At 46.6% G+C, this 18,393-nt stretch overlaps 1 protein-coding gene across 2 annotated transcripts; it reads left to right on the forward strand.

The window, feature by feature from the left end:
* The first annotated feature begins 398 nt into the window (after positions 1-398).
* On the forward strand, positions 399-17,015 carry LOC130116870 (proteinase-activated receptor 4-like). Of its 2 annotated transcripts, XM_056284968.1 has the most exons (3): positions 399-769; positions 3,198-3,488; positions 16,648-17,015. In XM_056284968.1, the coding sequence occupies exons 1-3, from the start codon at positions 655-657 to the stop codon at positions 16,680-16,682; spliced, it is 441 nt and encodes a 146-aa protein (XP_056140943.1). In that variant the 5' UTR covers positions 399-654; the 3' UTR covers positions 16,683-17,015. The 2 variants fall into 2 exon arrangements, with proteins under 2 accessions (XP_056140943.1, XP_056140934.1); XM_056284959.1 differs by lacking the exon at positions 16,648-17,015 and having other exon boundaries at positions 3,198-5,937.
* The last annotated feature ends 1,378 nt before the right edge of the window (positions 17,016-18,393 follow it).

Here is an 18,393-nt window from a genome sequence, read left to right on the forward strand (position 1 = left end):
CAGACACAGTGAGACAGACAGACAGAGAGACAGACAGAGAGACAGACAGACAGACAGACAGACAGACAGACAGACAGACAGACAGAGCTCATATTGCGTAAGTGCACAACTGTCTTGGGAATAGGTGGGGAGCCTGTGCAGCCCCCACTGGTCACGCTATTTCCTGTTGTATGGAGCATGGCAGAACACGAAGCATTAAGTCTTCCAGGCATGTAGTGTACCATACGGCAGAGGAAGTGCACGCACGCACGCACAGACAAACGCAACATACTAACAACACACATACACATATGCACCCACGTGTACAATCAGATAAGGACCACGCACGCACATACACACGCGCGCACATGCGCGCGCGCGCAGAGCAGAGGGATTCCAGAAGTGCCGCAGATGAAACTCTACTGTAAAAGGAAGTAAGCGGAGCTGCGAGCGGAGCCACTGCGCTGCATCACCGTCAGACTCGGGAAACTTCCAAGCTGAAAGAAAAGTCGACCAAAGAGTTGAGACAAAACCATTTCCGCTCTTCGGTAAACATCCTGCTGTATCTTTCACGAGGGGCTGGGATCTGGACTGTGAACAAAGACACGACAAGCCGAGAGGACTCCAGACGGTCCAGCCGCCGCCGCCGCTGGTCTGTGGTTTGTCCATAGCAACATGAGGACGGTTCTCCTCCTGCTCCTGCTGCTGCTGTCCGCCGGCTGCTCCTCCTCCTCCTCCTCCTCCGACGGCGGCGGCGGCGGCGGCGACGACTGCTCCGGGATGGCCATCCGTGAGTACATCTTCTCTTTCTCGACGCCCGTCTCTCCTCGGAGGACTTCCGATGCAGAAAACCGCGCGTTTCATTCCCTGCGTGGCTCAGCAGGGCTAGTTAGAGGTTCTGTTGCCCCGTAACAAGCCCGATACGCTGTGGATGGGGGTAACAAGCCTGATACGGTGTGGATGGGGGTAACAAGCCCGATACGGTGTGGATGGGGGTAACAAGCCCGATACGGTGTGGATGGGGGTAACAAGCCCGATACGGTGTGGATGGGGTTAACAAGCCCGATACGGTGTGGATGGGGGTAACAAGCCTGATACGCTGTGGATGGGGGTAACAAGCCTGATATGCTGTGGATGGGGGTAACAAGCCTGATACGGTGTGGATGGGGGTAACAAGCCCGATACGCCGTGGCTGCGGGTAACAAGCCCGATACGCCGTGGATGGGGGTAACAAGCCTGATACGGTGTGGATGGGGGTAACAAGCCTGATACGCCGTGGATGGGGGTGCTGATCAAACTGCACATGTTCTTCATCACCCCGCGGTGTTTGTTGCCAGCTGTTGTGTCTGAGAGCCTGTGTGGAAGACAGACCCAGTGAGGAACCAGAAGTATGGAGCCAGAGAGCTGGGATTAATCCCTGGGACTAGATAAGACACGGGAGCGGGACCGCTCTCCGCTCTCCCTACACACACGTATTACTATTTCTACACACACTGAACCATTACACACATGCTGCACTCCATGCCATACAGAGATGCTTGCGTGCGTGTGTGTGCGTGCGTGTGCGTGTTGTTTCCAGACACATTAATAGCCCCACCGCTTCTGACACGGTGGGTACATCATGGCTCATGACAGGAAATGGAAAGGCTGTGTAGGAGGGTTCGAGAGCAACTCTTTCCATGTGGCCACTACGGTGCCCGGATTCCTTCTCTCCGTGTCACGCCTGCCTTCACGTGGCCGTGGTGCGAAGTCAACGTGAAGGTGCGGCGACTCGCTGGAGAGCGCGAGCTCCCTCACGCGGAAAGCAAGTCCTCGTGACTGGCAGCCGGCCGGTAAATGCAATAGTTTGATTAAAGGTTTCCATGATTGGAAATAACCCACTTTCTTTGCAAATCAATTCTTTTAATAACGGCGTCCGGGTGGCGTGGCGCTGTATTCCGTTGCCTACCAACACGGGGATCGCCGGTTCGAATCCCCGTGTTACCTCCGGCTTGGTCGGGCGTTCCTACAGACACAACTGGCCGTGTCTGCGGGTGGGAAGCCGGATGTGGGTATGTGTCCTGGTCGCTGCACTAGCGCCTCCTCTGGTCAGTCGGGACGCCTGCTCGGGGGGAACTGGGGGAGAATAGCGTGATCCTCCCACGCGCTACGTCCCCCTGGTGAAACTCCTCACTGTCAGGTGAAAAGAAGCGGCTGGTGACTCCAGGTGTATGGGAGGAGGCATGTGGTGGTCTGCAGTCCTCCCCGGATCAGCAGGGGGGAGGGGGGGAGCAGAGACCGGGACGGTTCGGAAGAGTGGGGTAACTGGTCAAGTACAATTGGGGAGAAAAGGGGGAGGGGGTCCTTTTTTCAGTCAGTCAAACTCAGCTTGGTTCTTACTTGGTTCATACTTCCTGTTGTCACTGCTCAGTAAAGGCCGTGACAGCCCTCAAGCAAGCGTGGCGATCATTTCCTCAGCCCCTCTTTGTCTTCTGGGGATTTCCATTTGTGTTCATGTAAACACGGATAACACCAGCGCTCTTACTCTCCAGCCTGTCCTGGGACTGCGTATGTCGCGACAGACAGTAGAAGGATTCGAACTGAGTATCAGGGCCACAGCTGTGTGCACTATTTATAAGTGAACATGTTTTACCATCTTTGAGGAATGGAAAAGATACAAATAGCAAGAGGCATGTCAATATGACGCCACTGTTTTAAAAGCAACGTAACAAAACCACGCGGCTGAACTGTTGACACTTGTTAACTTAAAGCTGAACTGTGGAGTTTTCCGTGTGTTTACGTGGGTTTGGATATGTTGAGAAAAGTTATTACCTTGGGGAATGCTCAGAAAATCCCAAAGGTGGCCACAAGGTTCACATTCCGAGTCTCCAGTGTTTACGTCCATATTTCGGTGAAGTGGCCTGAAGGGAAGGTCTTGTCTTTTATGGTATGATGGCCAAAATCTGCAATTCATCTTAGAGACTGAGCAAGAAATCTTGGTGCCTTGTTTGAGTCGTGTTTACCCCAGTTTGACCTTACCTTAACAGGATGACCAGATAAAGCCATCCAAATGACTGTTTCTAAAGTGGGACAGCGCTTGGGTTATTTATGTGCATGTAAACACAATCTATGAATCTGCAGATACAACCCTAGAGAGGTTGCAATGAATCACCTTCAAGAACGCCTTGTTCAACTGAACCATAACATGCTGTTCCCTCTGGTATCTGCTTTCCAAACAGGTTTGAGGACCTTCAAGCTGACGAAGAAGTGCAACTTTACAACGCTGAAAGAAAATCAGCTGAAAGAGATCCAGGCGCCGACCACTAACCTATACATCCCCATCATCTACCTGCTGGCCTTCATCATCGGTTTCCCTGCCAACCTGATGGCTCTGTGGATTCTGGTTTTCCGAACCAAGAAGCAGCCATCCACCACATTACTCATCAACATGACAGTCACTGACCTCATGCTGCTGCTCGTCCTGCCCTTTCGGATCATCTATCACTTTAAAGGAAACCACTGGGTCTTTGGTGAGCCATTTTGTCGCATTGTCATGGCAATGTTCTACGGGAATATGTACGGGTGCGTGCTCTGTTTAGCACTGGTGGCGCTGGATCGCTACATAGCCCTAGTGCACCCATTTGGTGCGAGACAGCTACGAAGCAAACAGACCTCCCTCTATATGAGTCTGGGGGTTTGGCTTGTGATTATAGCTGCCATGCTACCGCTGCTAATGTCCCAGCAGTCTTACATGTTGGATGAGCTGCAAATAATCACCTGTCATGACGCCCTTCCAGAGAAGGAACATGAAAACTATTTCCTACCCTACTTCGCCAGCTTGTTCACGCTCTGCTTCTTGCTCCCTTTTCTGGTCATAATTTTGTGCTACGGAGCGGTGTTGCGCACCCTAATGGCTGGAGGAAAGCATTACATGCACGCAGTGAGGGTGACAGTGTTGGTCCTGGTGGTGTTTATAGCGTGTTTACTGCCCAGTAACATCCTTCTCCTCTTCACTTACTCCGACACCTTTCTGGATGGAGATGGCGAGGACTTGTACGTGCCTTACATGGTTAGCTTAGCAGCTAGTACCTTCAACAGCTGTATCGACCCCTTCATCTTCTATTATGTCTCGGATGATTTCAGGAAAAAGGTGGGGATTGCTCTGTGTTGCCGTGGTGATGCCAGGGGATCCTCTTTGTCGGCAAAACAGGTGTCATATTCATGCTCTTCAGAAGCGAGGTCAAAGATCACCTTGTTGTCCAAATCCAGCCGGCAAGGGACCTTCGACGGTGATGAGGCGTGAAGCCACTATAGTCTTACATTCGAGAAGATGAACTCTGTTGGGAAGGACTTGGCTCTTCAAATGTGCGACTCGTATATTTTGTTTGTGAAGATTGCAGTCAGACAAAGAATGCCAAGTCCTCTTGACACCAACTTCTTCTCAGCACTTCTCCCTTTAGTCCTCAAGTGACAGATTCTGTCCAAGTTAACTGTACTGGGTCAACAGAATTACAGCTGCATGGATCTATCGCCATTCCCATCCCAAGACTGCGATGTCACGTGATGAATCATTACACACCGTCCTTATACACGAGGGAGAAATGGAAATGTGTTAATTGGGGCTTTGTATCGGGAAGAATTTGGTGACATGGCTCTTTTTACAACACAAGTCTCAATATACTGGGATATGTGATGATACTACAAATACTGCGATATATTGCAATGTTTTATCAAAATTTTAGAAGAATGTCATAAAGAAAACACCGCAATGAGCATAAAAGCAGAGTGATCTGAGCCGAAGCTAGTGGTCGAAGATGTAGGCTACACCGTGAAGTAGTAGTAGTATATCAGTATATCAAGTAACTAGTGTAATTTCCAAATATGGCCGATGCACAGCTTACTACTGAGCATCCAACAGCGAGATGGCCGCAGAGACTCAAACATTAGCCCACCACTGACATGTAGTGAAGTGGTTTTCAGGTTAAAAGGACTCGTGTTTTTCTACGACGGAGATGCCTGAATTCAGGCAAAGGGAAGTTATTAGGAACAGCCGACTTAACAAGAGCATGGACAGTTTACAACACGTTAAACAATATGTCATTGTTATTTGTCAAAGCTATTTGAATTTCTGTTCAAGCTAGTTTTCCCTGTTCAGAATTAAAATTAAACCAGTACTCCCTTCCGAAAAGGCCCTGGGCTGTCAGTTTTGCTGATACGGTAGCAGATCTTTGGACAAAGATGCCAGCCAAAAACAGTGTGAGATGGTCAAACAAACACAGTTCGAGGCCCCGTACATGCTCAACCCATTGTCTGATGGGGACTTCTGTCAAAGCTAACCACATCTGGAGGTTGACCTGTCAGTGCGAAGCCAAAACACACACACACACGTGTGCGTGCACGTGCAGCGGACAGGAAGGGCGGCCTGGACATTCTCGTTGAAATTCCTCAGCTTCATTTTGTGAAATATGCTGAGGGTAGAAATCACAAAGACATATTTCTACCTAGTGGCCTGCACCCCGCCACCCCCCCCTTTGACAAAATACATGGCTGTGTCCAAACACTCTATTACGTACTGTATACTAACAGAATATACTGCATACTAACAGCACTATTTACATACATAATGTTGAATATGTACTTGCTACCCATTAAAATGTGTTTAGTTTGCATTGTGAATCTATTATACTGTCCTCAGTCAACCGGCGGAAGTGAAGACAGGTAGACATGGCTCGTGCAACCTATGTCTCCGTGGTAACCACACAAAGTATACTATATTCAATACTATATTTTGGTATCCTATGTTCTTCCATACGTCAAAGCTTTTAACGTAGTGTACTAAAATGGGTACTATAGCGGGTACTACGGAGTGGGTACTGCGGCCTCTGTGTCCCCGCTGGCCTCTCCATTCCCACCAATTAGGGTCAGCAGAGGCTGCGAGCTTCAGCAGTTACTGGTTCACATCCTTGATTAGAAAAAGAGAAAGCAAGGCGTCCACGTAGCTCAGTGGTCTATTCTATTGCCTACCAACATGGGGATCACCGGTTTGAACCCCCGTGTTACCCCCGGCTTGGTCGGGCGTCCCTACAGACACAATTGGCCATGTGTGCGGGTGGAAAGCCGGATGTCGGTATGTGTTGTGGTCACTGTGACCAGCTGCACTAGCGACCAGGACGGTCGGTCAGGGCGCCTGTCCGGGGGGGGGGGGGAACTAGGGAGAATAGTGTGATCCTCCCACGCGCTACGTCCCCCTGGTGAAACTCCTCACTGTCAGGTGAAAAGAAGCAGCTGGTGACTTGTATGGGAGGAGGCATGTGGTAGTCTACAACCCTCTCCGGATCGGCAGAGGGGGTTGAGCAGAGACTGGGATGGCTCAGAAGAGTGAGGTAAAATTGGCCAGATACAATTGGGGAGAAAAAGGGGGTTAACCCTCCCCCCTCAAAAAAGAGGAAGTAATCCCCTTAGTTCAAAAACATCTGTCCCTTTTTAAGGTTGGAGACTGGCTGTACTGGTGGTACTGGTGTGTCTGTCAGACAGACAGATGTTCTCACTGATGGACAATAAATGGCTGATATAGATTTAACAGGTGAAAGGATGAAGCGTCTGTCAGTCTTGATGAAGTGTCTACTGGTCTGTCGGTCTCCCGAGTCTCCATCTGAGTCTCCACCCGAGTCTCCTCATTTGAAATGCTCACACATTACTAAAAGCCTGTAAGCATTTGCAAATGAGTTGTGCAGAGGAGGATTTCTAATTTCAGGTAAGCGGAACCATCCAGCGTACTTCTTTCATTACCTTCAGCTCAGTGTTCAATATTTCCAAACCTCTAGAGGATCTAGTCTGTAAAAATTTGTTTTGGACGATGATATTTGGAACCAAACACTTCACATTATCCCAGTAAACCCTAAAAAAAAACAGACAGAGAGCCTCTTAGACTACATTCATATGTGTGACCAGCTTCCACAGAGAAAATACTTCATTCTGATGACTGCGTCTCACAGAAATTTTCCAAACCACAGTCCCAACGCCTTCGCACCAAATGTCCTGCTGATAAGAGCTATCACAAGACTCCAGTGTTTAGTGGGACAGGAAAGGATGACGCACATGAAAGTCTGCAGTACTTAACATTTTTGGCCTTAAGGCAATACTTAGAAGTAAATAGACAAAACATCTGTCTGGTAGATGTTTCCCAGAAAACAGCACATGGTATTTCAGCTCTTCCTCAAAGCAGCCGAATGAGGAAGAGGAAGGCAGGTGGTGTTGGGTTTGAGGGAGAAGGGAAGTAGTTGTGTGTAACCAGCAGATATGACAGAAGAAGCTGGTAGAAGGCCTTTACTAACAGACAGTACTACATCCACAGGGTTGGGGCAGATTACTTTGAAATGTTGTCAGTTATTGAATACAAATTACATGGCAATTTTTATCATCAGTAACGTAATCCATTGGATTACAAAAATAATGTAATCTAATCTGAATACTTTTGGATTACTTTTGGATTACTTCAAAATCAAACATTGAAAATATTGCACCATATACTTAAAAAATGGATACAACCACAACATTTTGAGTTCCACAAATTTAATCTTTAAATCTCTAAACATCAAAAACATTTTCAATGCAAATAAAACGCATTTATCATAGTCAGCATTTACAAAACAAACAAAAAAGCATTTCTTGTAACTCTTGTTACAAGACTTGTGCAAGAGGAGCTCTTACTCAAACATCTTTCTTCCATTTTAAATGTAAATAAAAAGGAATGAATACTCCATTATCATTATCTATAAATCATGAAAAAAATAAAATAAAACATTATCAAAACTGGCAACCTGAGAGGAGTAATGTACACAGTATTGTTGAGTAATGTAATATATTGTTGTTATACAGTAAATCAAATTAGCCTTACAAACAGATGCTGGTATTAACAGGTGTACTATTATATATTTTCTTATATTTTCTTATGTTTAAGCATAATCAAAGGCCAAAGGGATAAGTTTGCCATTGTAGCGCAAGAGGAGCACTTGTTCACAATGTTCATCTGTCAAGCGGTTCCTCTGGGGGGTAAAGATGTTGCCACCCTGGCTGAAGAGCCGTTCGACAGGTGCACTCGAGGGCAAGATGCATTGGATTTAAGGAAGAGCCTCTTCACCTTTGGAAAGTCATTAAGGCAGTCCAGAGACTTATTTGTCCTCTCTAGATACTTCCAGACGTCATCAGCAACACCATATTTGACATTGGAGTTTCCAGGTCCATAACTGAAGAAACCCTCATCTGACCGTGTTGAATTCGGACTGCTGTCAGACTAAGCATCATCACCTGGATCCAGGCCGGTTGACTCTGACATCAACAATGCACACATTTCCTCTCGTTCAGCTTCTTCCAGTCACCACAAACAGAACTGTGGCATAGTTGCTGTTTTAATTTTTGCATCCTGAACTAGGCAAAGCATCTGTCTATTGCTGCCAGGATGGTGCCTATTACATCAGAGAAAAGGCGTGTTGCTGCTCTCTTCTCACATAACTTCTTCTTCTGAGTAAGTAGTGTAGGTATGAGCAGTCCATAGAAGCCTTTATTTTCTCCTTGCAGAAGGTCCAGGGCGAAGGCGAGTGGCTTCAAGACCTCAGCATATTCTTTCAAGAAGGCAGTCTCATGGGAAAGCAATCTGGCAATCTTCAGGCGGTCACAAACTTCCCCAAGTTGTGCCTCACTTGAAGACACAACTTTTTGCACTACATTATACTCTGAGTTCCAGTGAATAACACATGGAACAATGAGTTTCATTTTCCCTATGTTTTCCACAGCTTCAGCAGCCAATGGTGATCGGTGGGCCTTGTTCCATAATGCTGAGCATTTGGCCACTGCACTGCAGTACACTTTGTGCGTTGGCCCCTGTGTCAAAGCTTTCACAAGATCCTTGGAAGCTATCAGGTTCATTGTGTGTGATGCACATCTCTGGTGGGGTGGTGGAAATAAAATGTTCATCTGTCTCTTCAGCAAGAATGGCATCCATATCCTGAAAATCAACTTGGTCATCCGCCTCATCGTGGTCATCACTTGCTGTTGAAAACTCGTTGAAAGCTTTAACAAAATTGCTACCATTATCTGTAACAGTAGCTTGGACTTTGTTTTCAATATTGTAAGCCATTTGAATCTTGTGCATCTTAGCAGCAACAATGTCGGATGTGTGTCTGCCTTTAATCCTTGCAAGTGCTGCTGATTTCCTCTCCAGCTCATCCCCCTCGATCCAATGGCAAGTCATCCAAAAAAAGCTCCTATTGGAAGCTGTCCACATATCAGCTGTTGTGCACACCACATGTACTTTTCCTAGCTTTGCTTTAAGTTCCTCTTTCATGTGTGTGTATGCCTTTTCAAGCCTAGTCATCAGTGTCTTTCGGGTCATTACAGTCTTTCGCCCACTTATGCCCTCAGTTAGTTTCCTAAACGCAGGCTGTTCCAATAGAGAGAATGCCTGGACATCATCCACAATGAAACTGAAGACAAGGGAATTTACTTTGGCTTGGGAAATATTATTCACAAATTGTTCAATCCTTGCTTGTTTTGCTTCTGGCTCTCCGTGAGTTCATCTGCTAGGTCCTGAAGTCTCTGCGTCAGCCCTCTGTGTGCTCTTCAAAAAATTTCCCAGCATGTTTTCTCTGAAAACGCATGGAAGGGAAAAAATTAAACAAAAATACAATTTTCGCTCAAAAGTTATTTTCATTGTTTGATCAGAAATCATTAGAAATAATATGCTTTAGCCTATTACTTTTGAAATAATTGTTCATAAATCATGCTACTTCTGACATGTAGGCAATTACCCTTATATTAAAACTTAGATGAGACATTTCATTGGCATCAGTTAGGGTTGGGGGCACTTTTGATCATTCAGTAACTGAGTTGCTGTGACTGACATTCGAACTAGTGTTGAGTCAACTCAACACTAGTTCTGAGTCATGGTATTACTGTTACAGCTGAGTAGGATGTGTAGCAGATGCTTTTGTCCCAAGCAACTTACAAAACATAAACATCATTAAAAAACCCAGTGAAAACTCATTTCTTCCCCCTGAAGAGTTGCACTGACAGCGTGGGCGATCTTCACAGCGCGCTGTATAGGCTAAAGTTTCATCATTTTCTATACTCAACTTGTCATATGTTCAGTTTAGCTAGCCAGCTAGTTAATGAGTGATCAAAAGCATCAACATTCTGTTTCGACAGGAAAACGACTGTAAATTGCACACAGTACAGCAGACTACAGCTAGCAGCAGGAGTGCTCAGACTCCATACAATCGTATTGGGTAACACTACGCATGGCAAGATCAGTATTGTCAAATTCCAATATCCATAGTTTTTTGTATTTACTCGGTATTATACGTTACTTAATGAGCTAAGGCATAGCTGCCATTATCAATACAGATGTGGCAGATGCAAGTGTGCTTATGAGCACTGAAATAGTTTTAAACAACATTCTTTATCAAAAAGCTAAACCCATTCCTTTACTAACGATAGCTAACTGAGAGGGAAACTTACCTCGGGGTGTTTCTTCAGGTTTGAAGTTGATGTCTTTGGTGTTGACAGCACCTGTATTTTAGGTTTGCACAAATTGCACTCGACGTAAATGTTGTTGTGCGCATTTTTTAGCTGAAAGTGATGGTGACATGCCCGGAGCAGAATGCTAGTCTTGGTGCTGATGGACCGCTGCTGCTTGCCCCTTCCATCTTGACTCAATGTAGTGTAGCGAATTCGGGGGACAACGCAACCACGGGAAGTGCCGCGGCCGGGAAGCGAACCCGTACCGCCCGCACCGCAGGAGGCCTCGCTAACCGCTCGACTAAAGGGTCAGACCCGCCAGCCAGCGGCCAGCGTGTCTTCTTATCCATGCACGTTACAGTATGAACGTAAGAAACAAGCCAGGCCATTGGTTGAGTAGTGACCTCTAGTGGGTATACAGCCAGAGCTGCTTGGATTCCCTCCACATGTATGTCACGCCTTTTCATGAGTCAATAGCATTGGTTATTATATATATTTTTAAAAAATCGTGATTTTAAAATCGCCACGTTTTAAAGACATAATCAAAATGTAATCAAGTATTCCCAGACAACGTAACTATAATCCAATTACACATTTTCAAGTGTAATCTGGTCTGATTATAGTTAATTATTTTTTTGTAATCTGATTACATAATCCAGATTACATGTAATCCGTTACTACCCAACCCTGTACATCCATAAGTACAACGCAGGCTAGAAGGTACTGATGTAGTAACACTGCAGACTACTTTTCATTTCAAATGGACATCTGGGATTTTTAGTGTTCAAATACCACTGCAGTTAGCAGCATCACTGCAGATGTCTACAGATGGTAGAAATAAATAAACAGCGCGTTTGGGAGGCATGGCAGTCTATCCCGTTGTCTACCAGCACGGGGATCGCCGGTTCGAATCCCCGTGTTTCCTCCGGCTTGGTCAGGCGTCTCTACAGACACAATTGGCCGTGTCTGCGGGTGGAAAGCCGGATGTGGGTATGTGTCCTGGTCGCTGCACTAGCGCCTCCTCTGGTCGGTCAGGGCACCTGTTGGGGGGGGGTGCTGGGGGGAATAGCCTGATCCTCCCACGCGGTACGTCCCCCTGGTGAAACTCCTCACTGTCAGGTGAAAAGAAGCAGCTGGCGACTCCACATGTATGGGAGGAGACATGTGGTAGTCTGCAGCCCTCCCCGGATCAGCAGAGAGTGGGACGGCTCGGAAGAGTGGGGTGATTGGCCAAGTACAATTGGGGAGGAAGGGGGGAAAAAAGAAAGAAATAAACAAAACATCTGTCTGGTAGAAGTTTCCCAGAAAACAGCACATGGCATTTAGCATCTTCCTCATAGCAGCCAAATGAGGAAGAGGAAGGCAGAAGAGGAAGGTAGTGTTTAGTTTGAGGAAGCAGTAAAGTTGTTGTGTCTAACCAGCAGATATGAAAGAACAAGCTGGTAGCAGCTCTTTACCAAGATAGTACTGCATCCATAAGTACAACTCAGGCTAGAAAGTACTGATGTAGTAACACTGCAGACTACGTCTCACTTCAAACGGATATCTGGGATCTTTAGTGCTCAAATACCACTGCAGACGTCAGCACCAACATGGCTGTTTGCAGGAACGTGGCTTCGACTGCATGATGTATCTGATGGAGAGGAAGTGGGGGAGATGTATGTGATGGAGAGGAAGTGGGGGAGATGTATCTGATGGAGAGGAAGTGGGGGAGATGTATCTGATGGAGAGGAAGTGGGGGAGATGTATGTGATGGAGAGGAAGTGGGGGAGATGTATCTGATGGAGAGGAAGTGGGGGAGATGTATCTGATGGAGAGGAAGTGGGGGAGATGTATCTGATGGAGAGGAAGTGGGGGAGATGTATCTGATGGAGAGGAAGTTGGGGAGATGTATCTGATGGAGAGGAAGTGGGGGAGATGTATCAGATGGAGAGGAAGTGGGGGAGATGTATCTGATGGAGAGGAAGTGGGGGAGATGTATCAGATGGAGAGGAAGTGGGGGAGATGTATCTGATGGAGAGGAAGTGGGGGAGATGTATCTGATGGAGAGGAAGTGGGGGAGATGTATCTGATGGAGAGGAAGTGGGGGAGATGTATCTGATGGAGAGGAAGTGGGGGAGATGTATCTGATGGAGAGGAAGCGGGGGAGATGTATCTGATGGAGAGGAAGTGGGGGAGATGTATCTGATGGAGAGGAAGTGGGGGAGATGTATCTGATGGAGAGGAAGTGGGGGAGATGTATCTGATGGAGAGGAAGTGGGGGAGATGTATGTGATGGAGAGGAAGTGGGGGAGATGTATCTGATGGAGAGGAAGTGGGGGAGATGTATCTGATGGAGAGGAAGTGGGGGAGATGTATCTGATGGAGAGGAAGTGGGGGAGATGTATCTGATGGAGAGGAAGTGGGGGAGATGTATGTGATGGAGAGGAAGTGGGGGAGATGTATCTGATGGAGAGGAAGTTGGGGAGATGTATCTGATGGAGAGGAAGTGGGGGAGATGTATCAGATGGAGAGGAAGTGGGGGAGATGTATCTGATGGAGAGGAAGTGGGGGAGATGTATCTGATGGAGAGGAAGTGGGGGAGATGTATCAGATGGAGAGGAAGTGGGGGAGATGTATGTGATGGAGAGGAAGTGGGGGAGATGTATCTGATGGAGAGGAAGTGGGGGAGATGTATCTGATGGAGAGGAAGTGGGGGAGATGTATGTGATGGAGAGGAAGTGGGGGAGATGTATCTGATGGAGAGGAAGTGGGGGAGATGTATCAGATGGAGAGGAAGTGGGGGAGATGTATCTGATGGAGAGGAAGTGGGGGAGATGTATCTGATGGAGAGGAAGCGGGGGAGATGTATCTGATGGAGAGGAAGCGGGGGAGATGTATCTGATGGAGAGGAAGTGGGGGAGATGTATCTGATGGAGAGGAAGCGGGGGAGATGTATCTGATGGAGAGGAAGCGGGGGAGATGTATCTGATGGAGAGGAAGTGGGGGAGATGTATCTGATGGAGAGGAAGTGGGGGAGATGTATCTGATGGAGAGGAAGTGGGGGAGATGTATCTGATGGAGAGGAAGTGGGGGAGATGTATCAGATGGAGAGGAAGTGGGGGAGATGTATCTGATGGAGAGGAAGTGGGGGAGATGTATCTGATGGAGAGGAAGTGGGGGAGATGTATCTGATGGAGAGGAAGTGGGGGAGATGTATCTGATGGAGAGGAAGTGGGGGAGATGTATGTGATGGAGAGGAAGTGGGGGAGATGTATCTGATGGAGAGGAAGTTGGGGAGATGTATCTGATGGAGAGGAAGTGGGGGAGATGTATCAGATGGAGAGGAAGTGGGGGAGATGTATCTGATGGAGAGGAAGTTGGGGAGATGTATCTGATGGAGAGGAAGTTGGGGAGATGTATCTGATGGAGAGGAAGTGGGGGAGATGTATCAGATGGAGAGGAAGTGGGGGAGATGTATCAGATGGAGAGGAAGTGGGGGAGATGTATCTGATGGAGAGGAAGTGGGGGAGATGTATCAGATGGAGAGGAAGTGGGGGAGATGTATCTGATGGAGAGGAAGTGGGGGAGATGTATCTGATGGAGAGGAAGTTGGGGAGATGTATCTGATGGAGAGGAAGTGGGGGAGATGTATCTGATGGAGAGGAAGTGGGGGAGATGTATCAGATGGAGAGGAAGTGGGGGAGATGTATCTGATGGAGAGGAAGTGGGGGAGATGTATCTGATGGAGAGGAAGTGGGGGAGATGTATCTGATGGAGAGGAAGTGGGGGAGATGTATCTGATGGAGAGGAAGTGGGGGAGATGTATCTGATGGAGAGGAAGTGGGGGAGATGTATCAGATGGAGAGGAAGTGGGGGAGATGTATCAGATGGAGAGGAAGTGGGGGAGATGTATCTGATGGAGAGGAAGTGGGGGAGATGTATCAGATGGAGAGGAAGTGGGGGAGATGTATCTGATGGAGAGGAAGTGGGGGAGATGTATCTGATGGAGAGGAAGTGGGGGAGATGTATCTGATGGAGAGGAAGTGGGGGAGATGTATCTGATGGAGAGGAAGTGGGGGAGATGTATCTGATGGAGAGGAAGCGGGGGAGATGTATCTGATGGAGAGGAAGTGGGGGAGATGTATCTGATGGAGAGGAAGTGGGGGAGATGTATCTGATGGAGAGGAAGTGGGGGAGATGTATCTGATGGAGAGGAAGTGGGGGAGATGTATGTGATGGAGAGGAAGTGGGGGAGATGTATCTGATGGAGAGGAAGTGGGGGAGATGTATCTGATGGAGAGGAAGTGGGGGAGATGTATCTGATGGAGAGGAAGTGGGGGAGATGTATCTGATGGAGAGGAAGTGGGGGAGATGTATCTGATGGAGAGGAAGTGGGGGAGATGTGGGGCGTCCCAGACGGCACGCCGCCGTTCCTCAGTGACATCACACAACACGGGGTAAAGACGCCCGTTCGTCCTTCTCCACGCTTATAATCGGGGCTGACGCTGGAAATTCGTTGGCGACGACAAAACCGCGTCTAGATGGTGCGGTCTGGCCCAGGCATCACGTGACACTTGATCCAGATGATGCTGTCAAACAACAAACTGATTCTAACAGAACTGCTGCAGCGCGCATCCATTAATGAACCTTACAAGCAAAGTTCCACCCACCCACCCAGCCATCCATCCATCCATCCATCCATCCACCCACCCATCCATCCATCCATCCACCCACCCATCCATCCATCCATCCACCCACCCACCCAGCCATCCATCCATCCATCCATCCACCCACCCACCCATCCACCCACCCAGCCATCCATCCATCCATCCACCCACCCATCCATCTATACTGCTGTGAGGCAACCGCGCTAACCACTACACCACCGTGGTGCCCACAAGCAAAGTTGTTTGATTAAAAACCCTTGACTGTATTGTTAATGGCTTCATTAATGGTCTGTTTGAAAACTCTGCCGAGCTGCTGTGAATGACGCTCGAGGGCTCTTAGTCAGTCAGTCATGCAGCTCATTAACTGGCACACTTTCTGAAAGACTTCCCCATCTGACATGAGATGGCCCGCTCAACAACACCGGCCTATTTCTCTCATGAAGGATCCCGCCTTCCGATATTCACATTATTATTCACATTATTTAATGACAGCAGTTGAGTGACGGGGGAAAAAACCAGTCAGACATTTTGGATGCCAACTGCCTCGACAATGTCTCATTTCAGCCGTTATCTGCAGAAAACTTCTACTTACTAACTACTACTACCGCTTTCGGCTGCTCCCCTTAGGGGGCGCCACAGCGGATCACCCGTTTCCATCTCTTCCTGTCCTCTGCATCTTCCTCTGTCACACCAGCCACCTGCATGTCCTCCCTCACCACATCCATAAACCTCCTCTTTGGCCTTCCTCTTCTCCTCTTCCCTGGCAGCTCCATATTCAGCATCCTTCTCCCAGTATACCCAGCATCTCTCCTCCACACATGTCCAAACCATCTCAATCTTGTCTCTCTTGCTTTGTCTCCAAACCGTCCAACCTGAGCTGTCCCTCTAATATACTCCTTCCTAATCCTGTCCTCCTTCATCACTCCCAATGAAAATCTTATCATCTTCACCTCTGCCACCTCCAGCTCCTCCTCCTGTCTTTTCATCAGTGCCACTGTCTCCAAACCATACAACATAGTAATTATGTTCTATGGTTTGGTAATTATGTTCTATGGTTTGGTAATTATGTTCTGTGGTTTGGTAATGATGTTGCGTGATTAGTGTTATCTGGAGAAAACTAAAACACTTTTACAAGAGGAACATACTACAGGGAGCCAAACAATGTTGTGCATCACTGAGCTGTAAGATCTAATGATCAGGACCTCTGAACTGTATTGAATTTGTCAATTTACCCCTGTGGCGGCCTGTCCAGGGTGTGTCCCCGCCTGCCGCCCAGTGGCCGCCGGGACAGGCTGCAGCATCCCCACCACCCTGAGAGCCGGATGAGCGGTGTGGATAATGGGTGGATGTTTCCTTTCTCTCAGAAGAACCATCGACGAAACGCTGCAGTAATCTGCAGATTTCTGCTCATGGTGAACAGACGGGCGTCAGTTGCCTGCCGCGAGACAAAACAACTCTCTCCTGCTACCTGGTGGAGAGAGAGCGTAACTACGACATGATTCATGTCCGTTCTGTTGGACGACAGGTCTTTGCAGCCGGTGGTGCAGATCTGAAAAATAAATCAAGAGGTTCAGGTAACGCAGCTCCAGTACAGAAGCCAGCTAAAGGAGGGTTTCCTGTTCGAGCAGAGCTGAGCCGGGGGGAGACGACAGATGACAAACATATGAACACGTGCTGAGCGGCTGCACCATCTTATTGGAGACTGGACTCCATCAATATGCAGATTTTACCTTTTTGTGATTATTAGTTTGTGCTTTTTTTGCAATCTGCCTGTATCATCCCCGAATTCCTTCCTCACTTGCAGCTGGGTTACTCAGGGTGTATTTCTGCTAGGAAGGGGATTTGTATAGATATTGTGTTATCCTCGGGTCCTCTATACCAGTGTTTCTCAACCCGGGGTCCGCGGACCCCTAGTGGTCCGTGGTGTAACTGCAAGGGGTCCGTGAAAATAAAATATCTTTAAAAAAAATATCCTATGACATTTATAGAAATAGGATTATTTTACTCAAATGTGACTGAGACCTTTATCTACCTAAACTATAAAGGGTAACAGGACTTTTTTCTCTAATTACATCTGTTTCACAAGTGTAATTTATTGTATTTTAATAAGAGATCTCGCTCCCGTTTGCATTGTTAAAAGTTACTGCATAAAAATTCTGTTGTTACATATATCTGAAAGTTACTGAATACATATTCTGTTTTGTTACATATATCTGAAAGTTACTGAATACATATTCTGTTTTGTTACATATATCTGAAAGTTACTGCATAAGAATTCTGTTTTGTTACATATATCTGAAAGTTACTGAATACATATTCTATTTTGTTACATATATCTGATAGTTACTGCATAAAAATTCTGTTGTTACATATATCTGAAAGTTACTGAATACATATTCTGTTTTGTTACATATATCTGAAAGTTACTGAATACATATTCTGTTTTGTTACATATATCTGAAAGTTACTGAATACATATTCTGTTTTGTTACATATATCTGAAAGTTACTGAATACATATTCTGTGTTGTTACATATATCTGAAAGTTACTGAATACATATTCTGTTTTGTTACATATATCTGAAAGTTACTGGATACATATTCTGTTTTGTTACATATATCTGAAAGTTACTGAATACATATTCTGTTTTGTTGCATATATCTGAAAGTTACTGAATACATATTCTGTTTTGTTACATATATCTGAAAGTTACTGAATACATATTCTGTTTTGTTACATATATCTGAAAGTTACTGAATACATATTCTGTTTTGTTACATATATCTGAAAGTTACTGCATAAGAATTCTGTTTTGTTACATATATCTGAGTTACAACTGAAAGCTCTTATTTTTGCCCCAAAGAGTGAATAAATGCTATAATGCAATTTAAAATGCAGTTTCTACTGTTTCTATCAAATTGCAACCCCCCTCCCCCAAGATCAGGTGGAGGGGTCCTCAGGGTAGATCAAAAATACGCAGGGGGTCCAGGACCCCAAAGAGGTTGAGAACCACTGGTCTATACTGTAGAATGTACTTGTGTCGTAATCAGGAACATTTATCTGTCGTTTCATTTCACATCGCTTCCCCCAGCCCACAGCAGTGCAACACAAAGACAAAAACATCAAAACTACAAGAACACAAAAAACTACAAAAACATATATATCCAACATATCAACAAAAAAAAAAAATGTTTTTCCTTCACTGTCCAAAAGAACGAACGCCAGACAGGATGACTGTCAGGACTGCCGGTCTGCATGGGCTAGCAGTTA

Source organism: Lampris incognitus, chromosome 1 (assembly GCF_029633865.1).
Source record: "Lampris incognitus isolate fLamInc1 chromosome 1, fLamInc1.hap2, whole genome shotgun sequence".
NCBI classification, from domain to species: Eukaryota; Metazoa; Chordata; class Actinopteri; order Lampriformes; family Lampridae; genus Lampris; species Lampris incognitus.

Coding starts and splice junctions, on each gene's coding strand:
- LOC130116870 (XM_056284959.1), top strand. CDS start 655: ATGAGGACGGTTCTCCTCCTGCTCCTGCTGCTGCTGTCCGCCGGCTGC. Junction 770..3,197: donor CTGCTCCGGGATGGCCATCC/GTGAGTACATCT, acceptor CTTTCCAAACAG/GTTTGAGGACCTTCAAGCTG.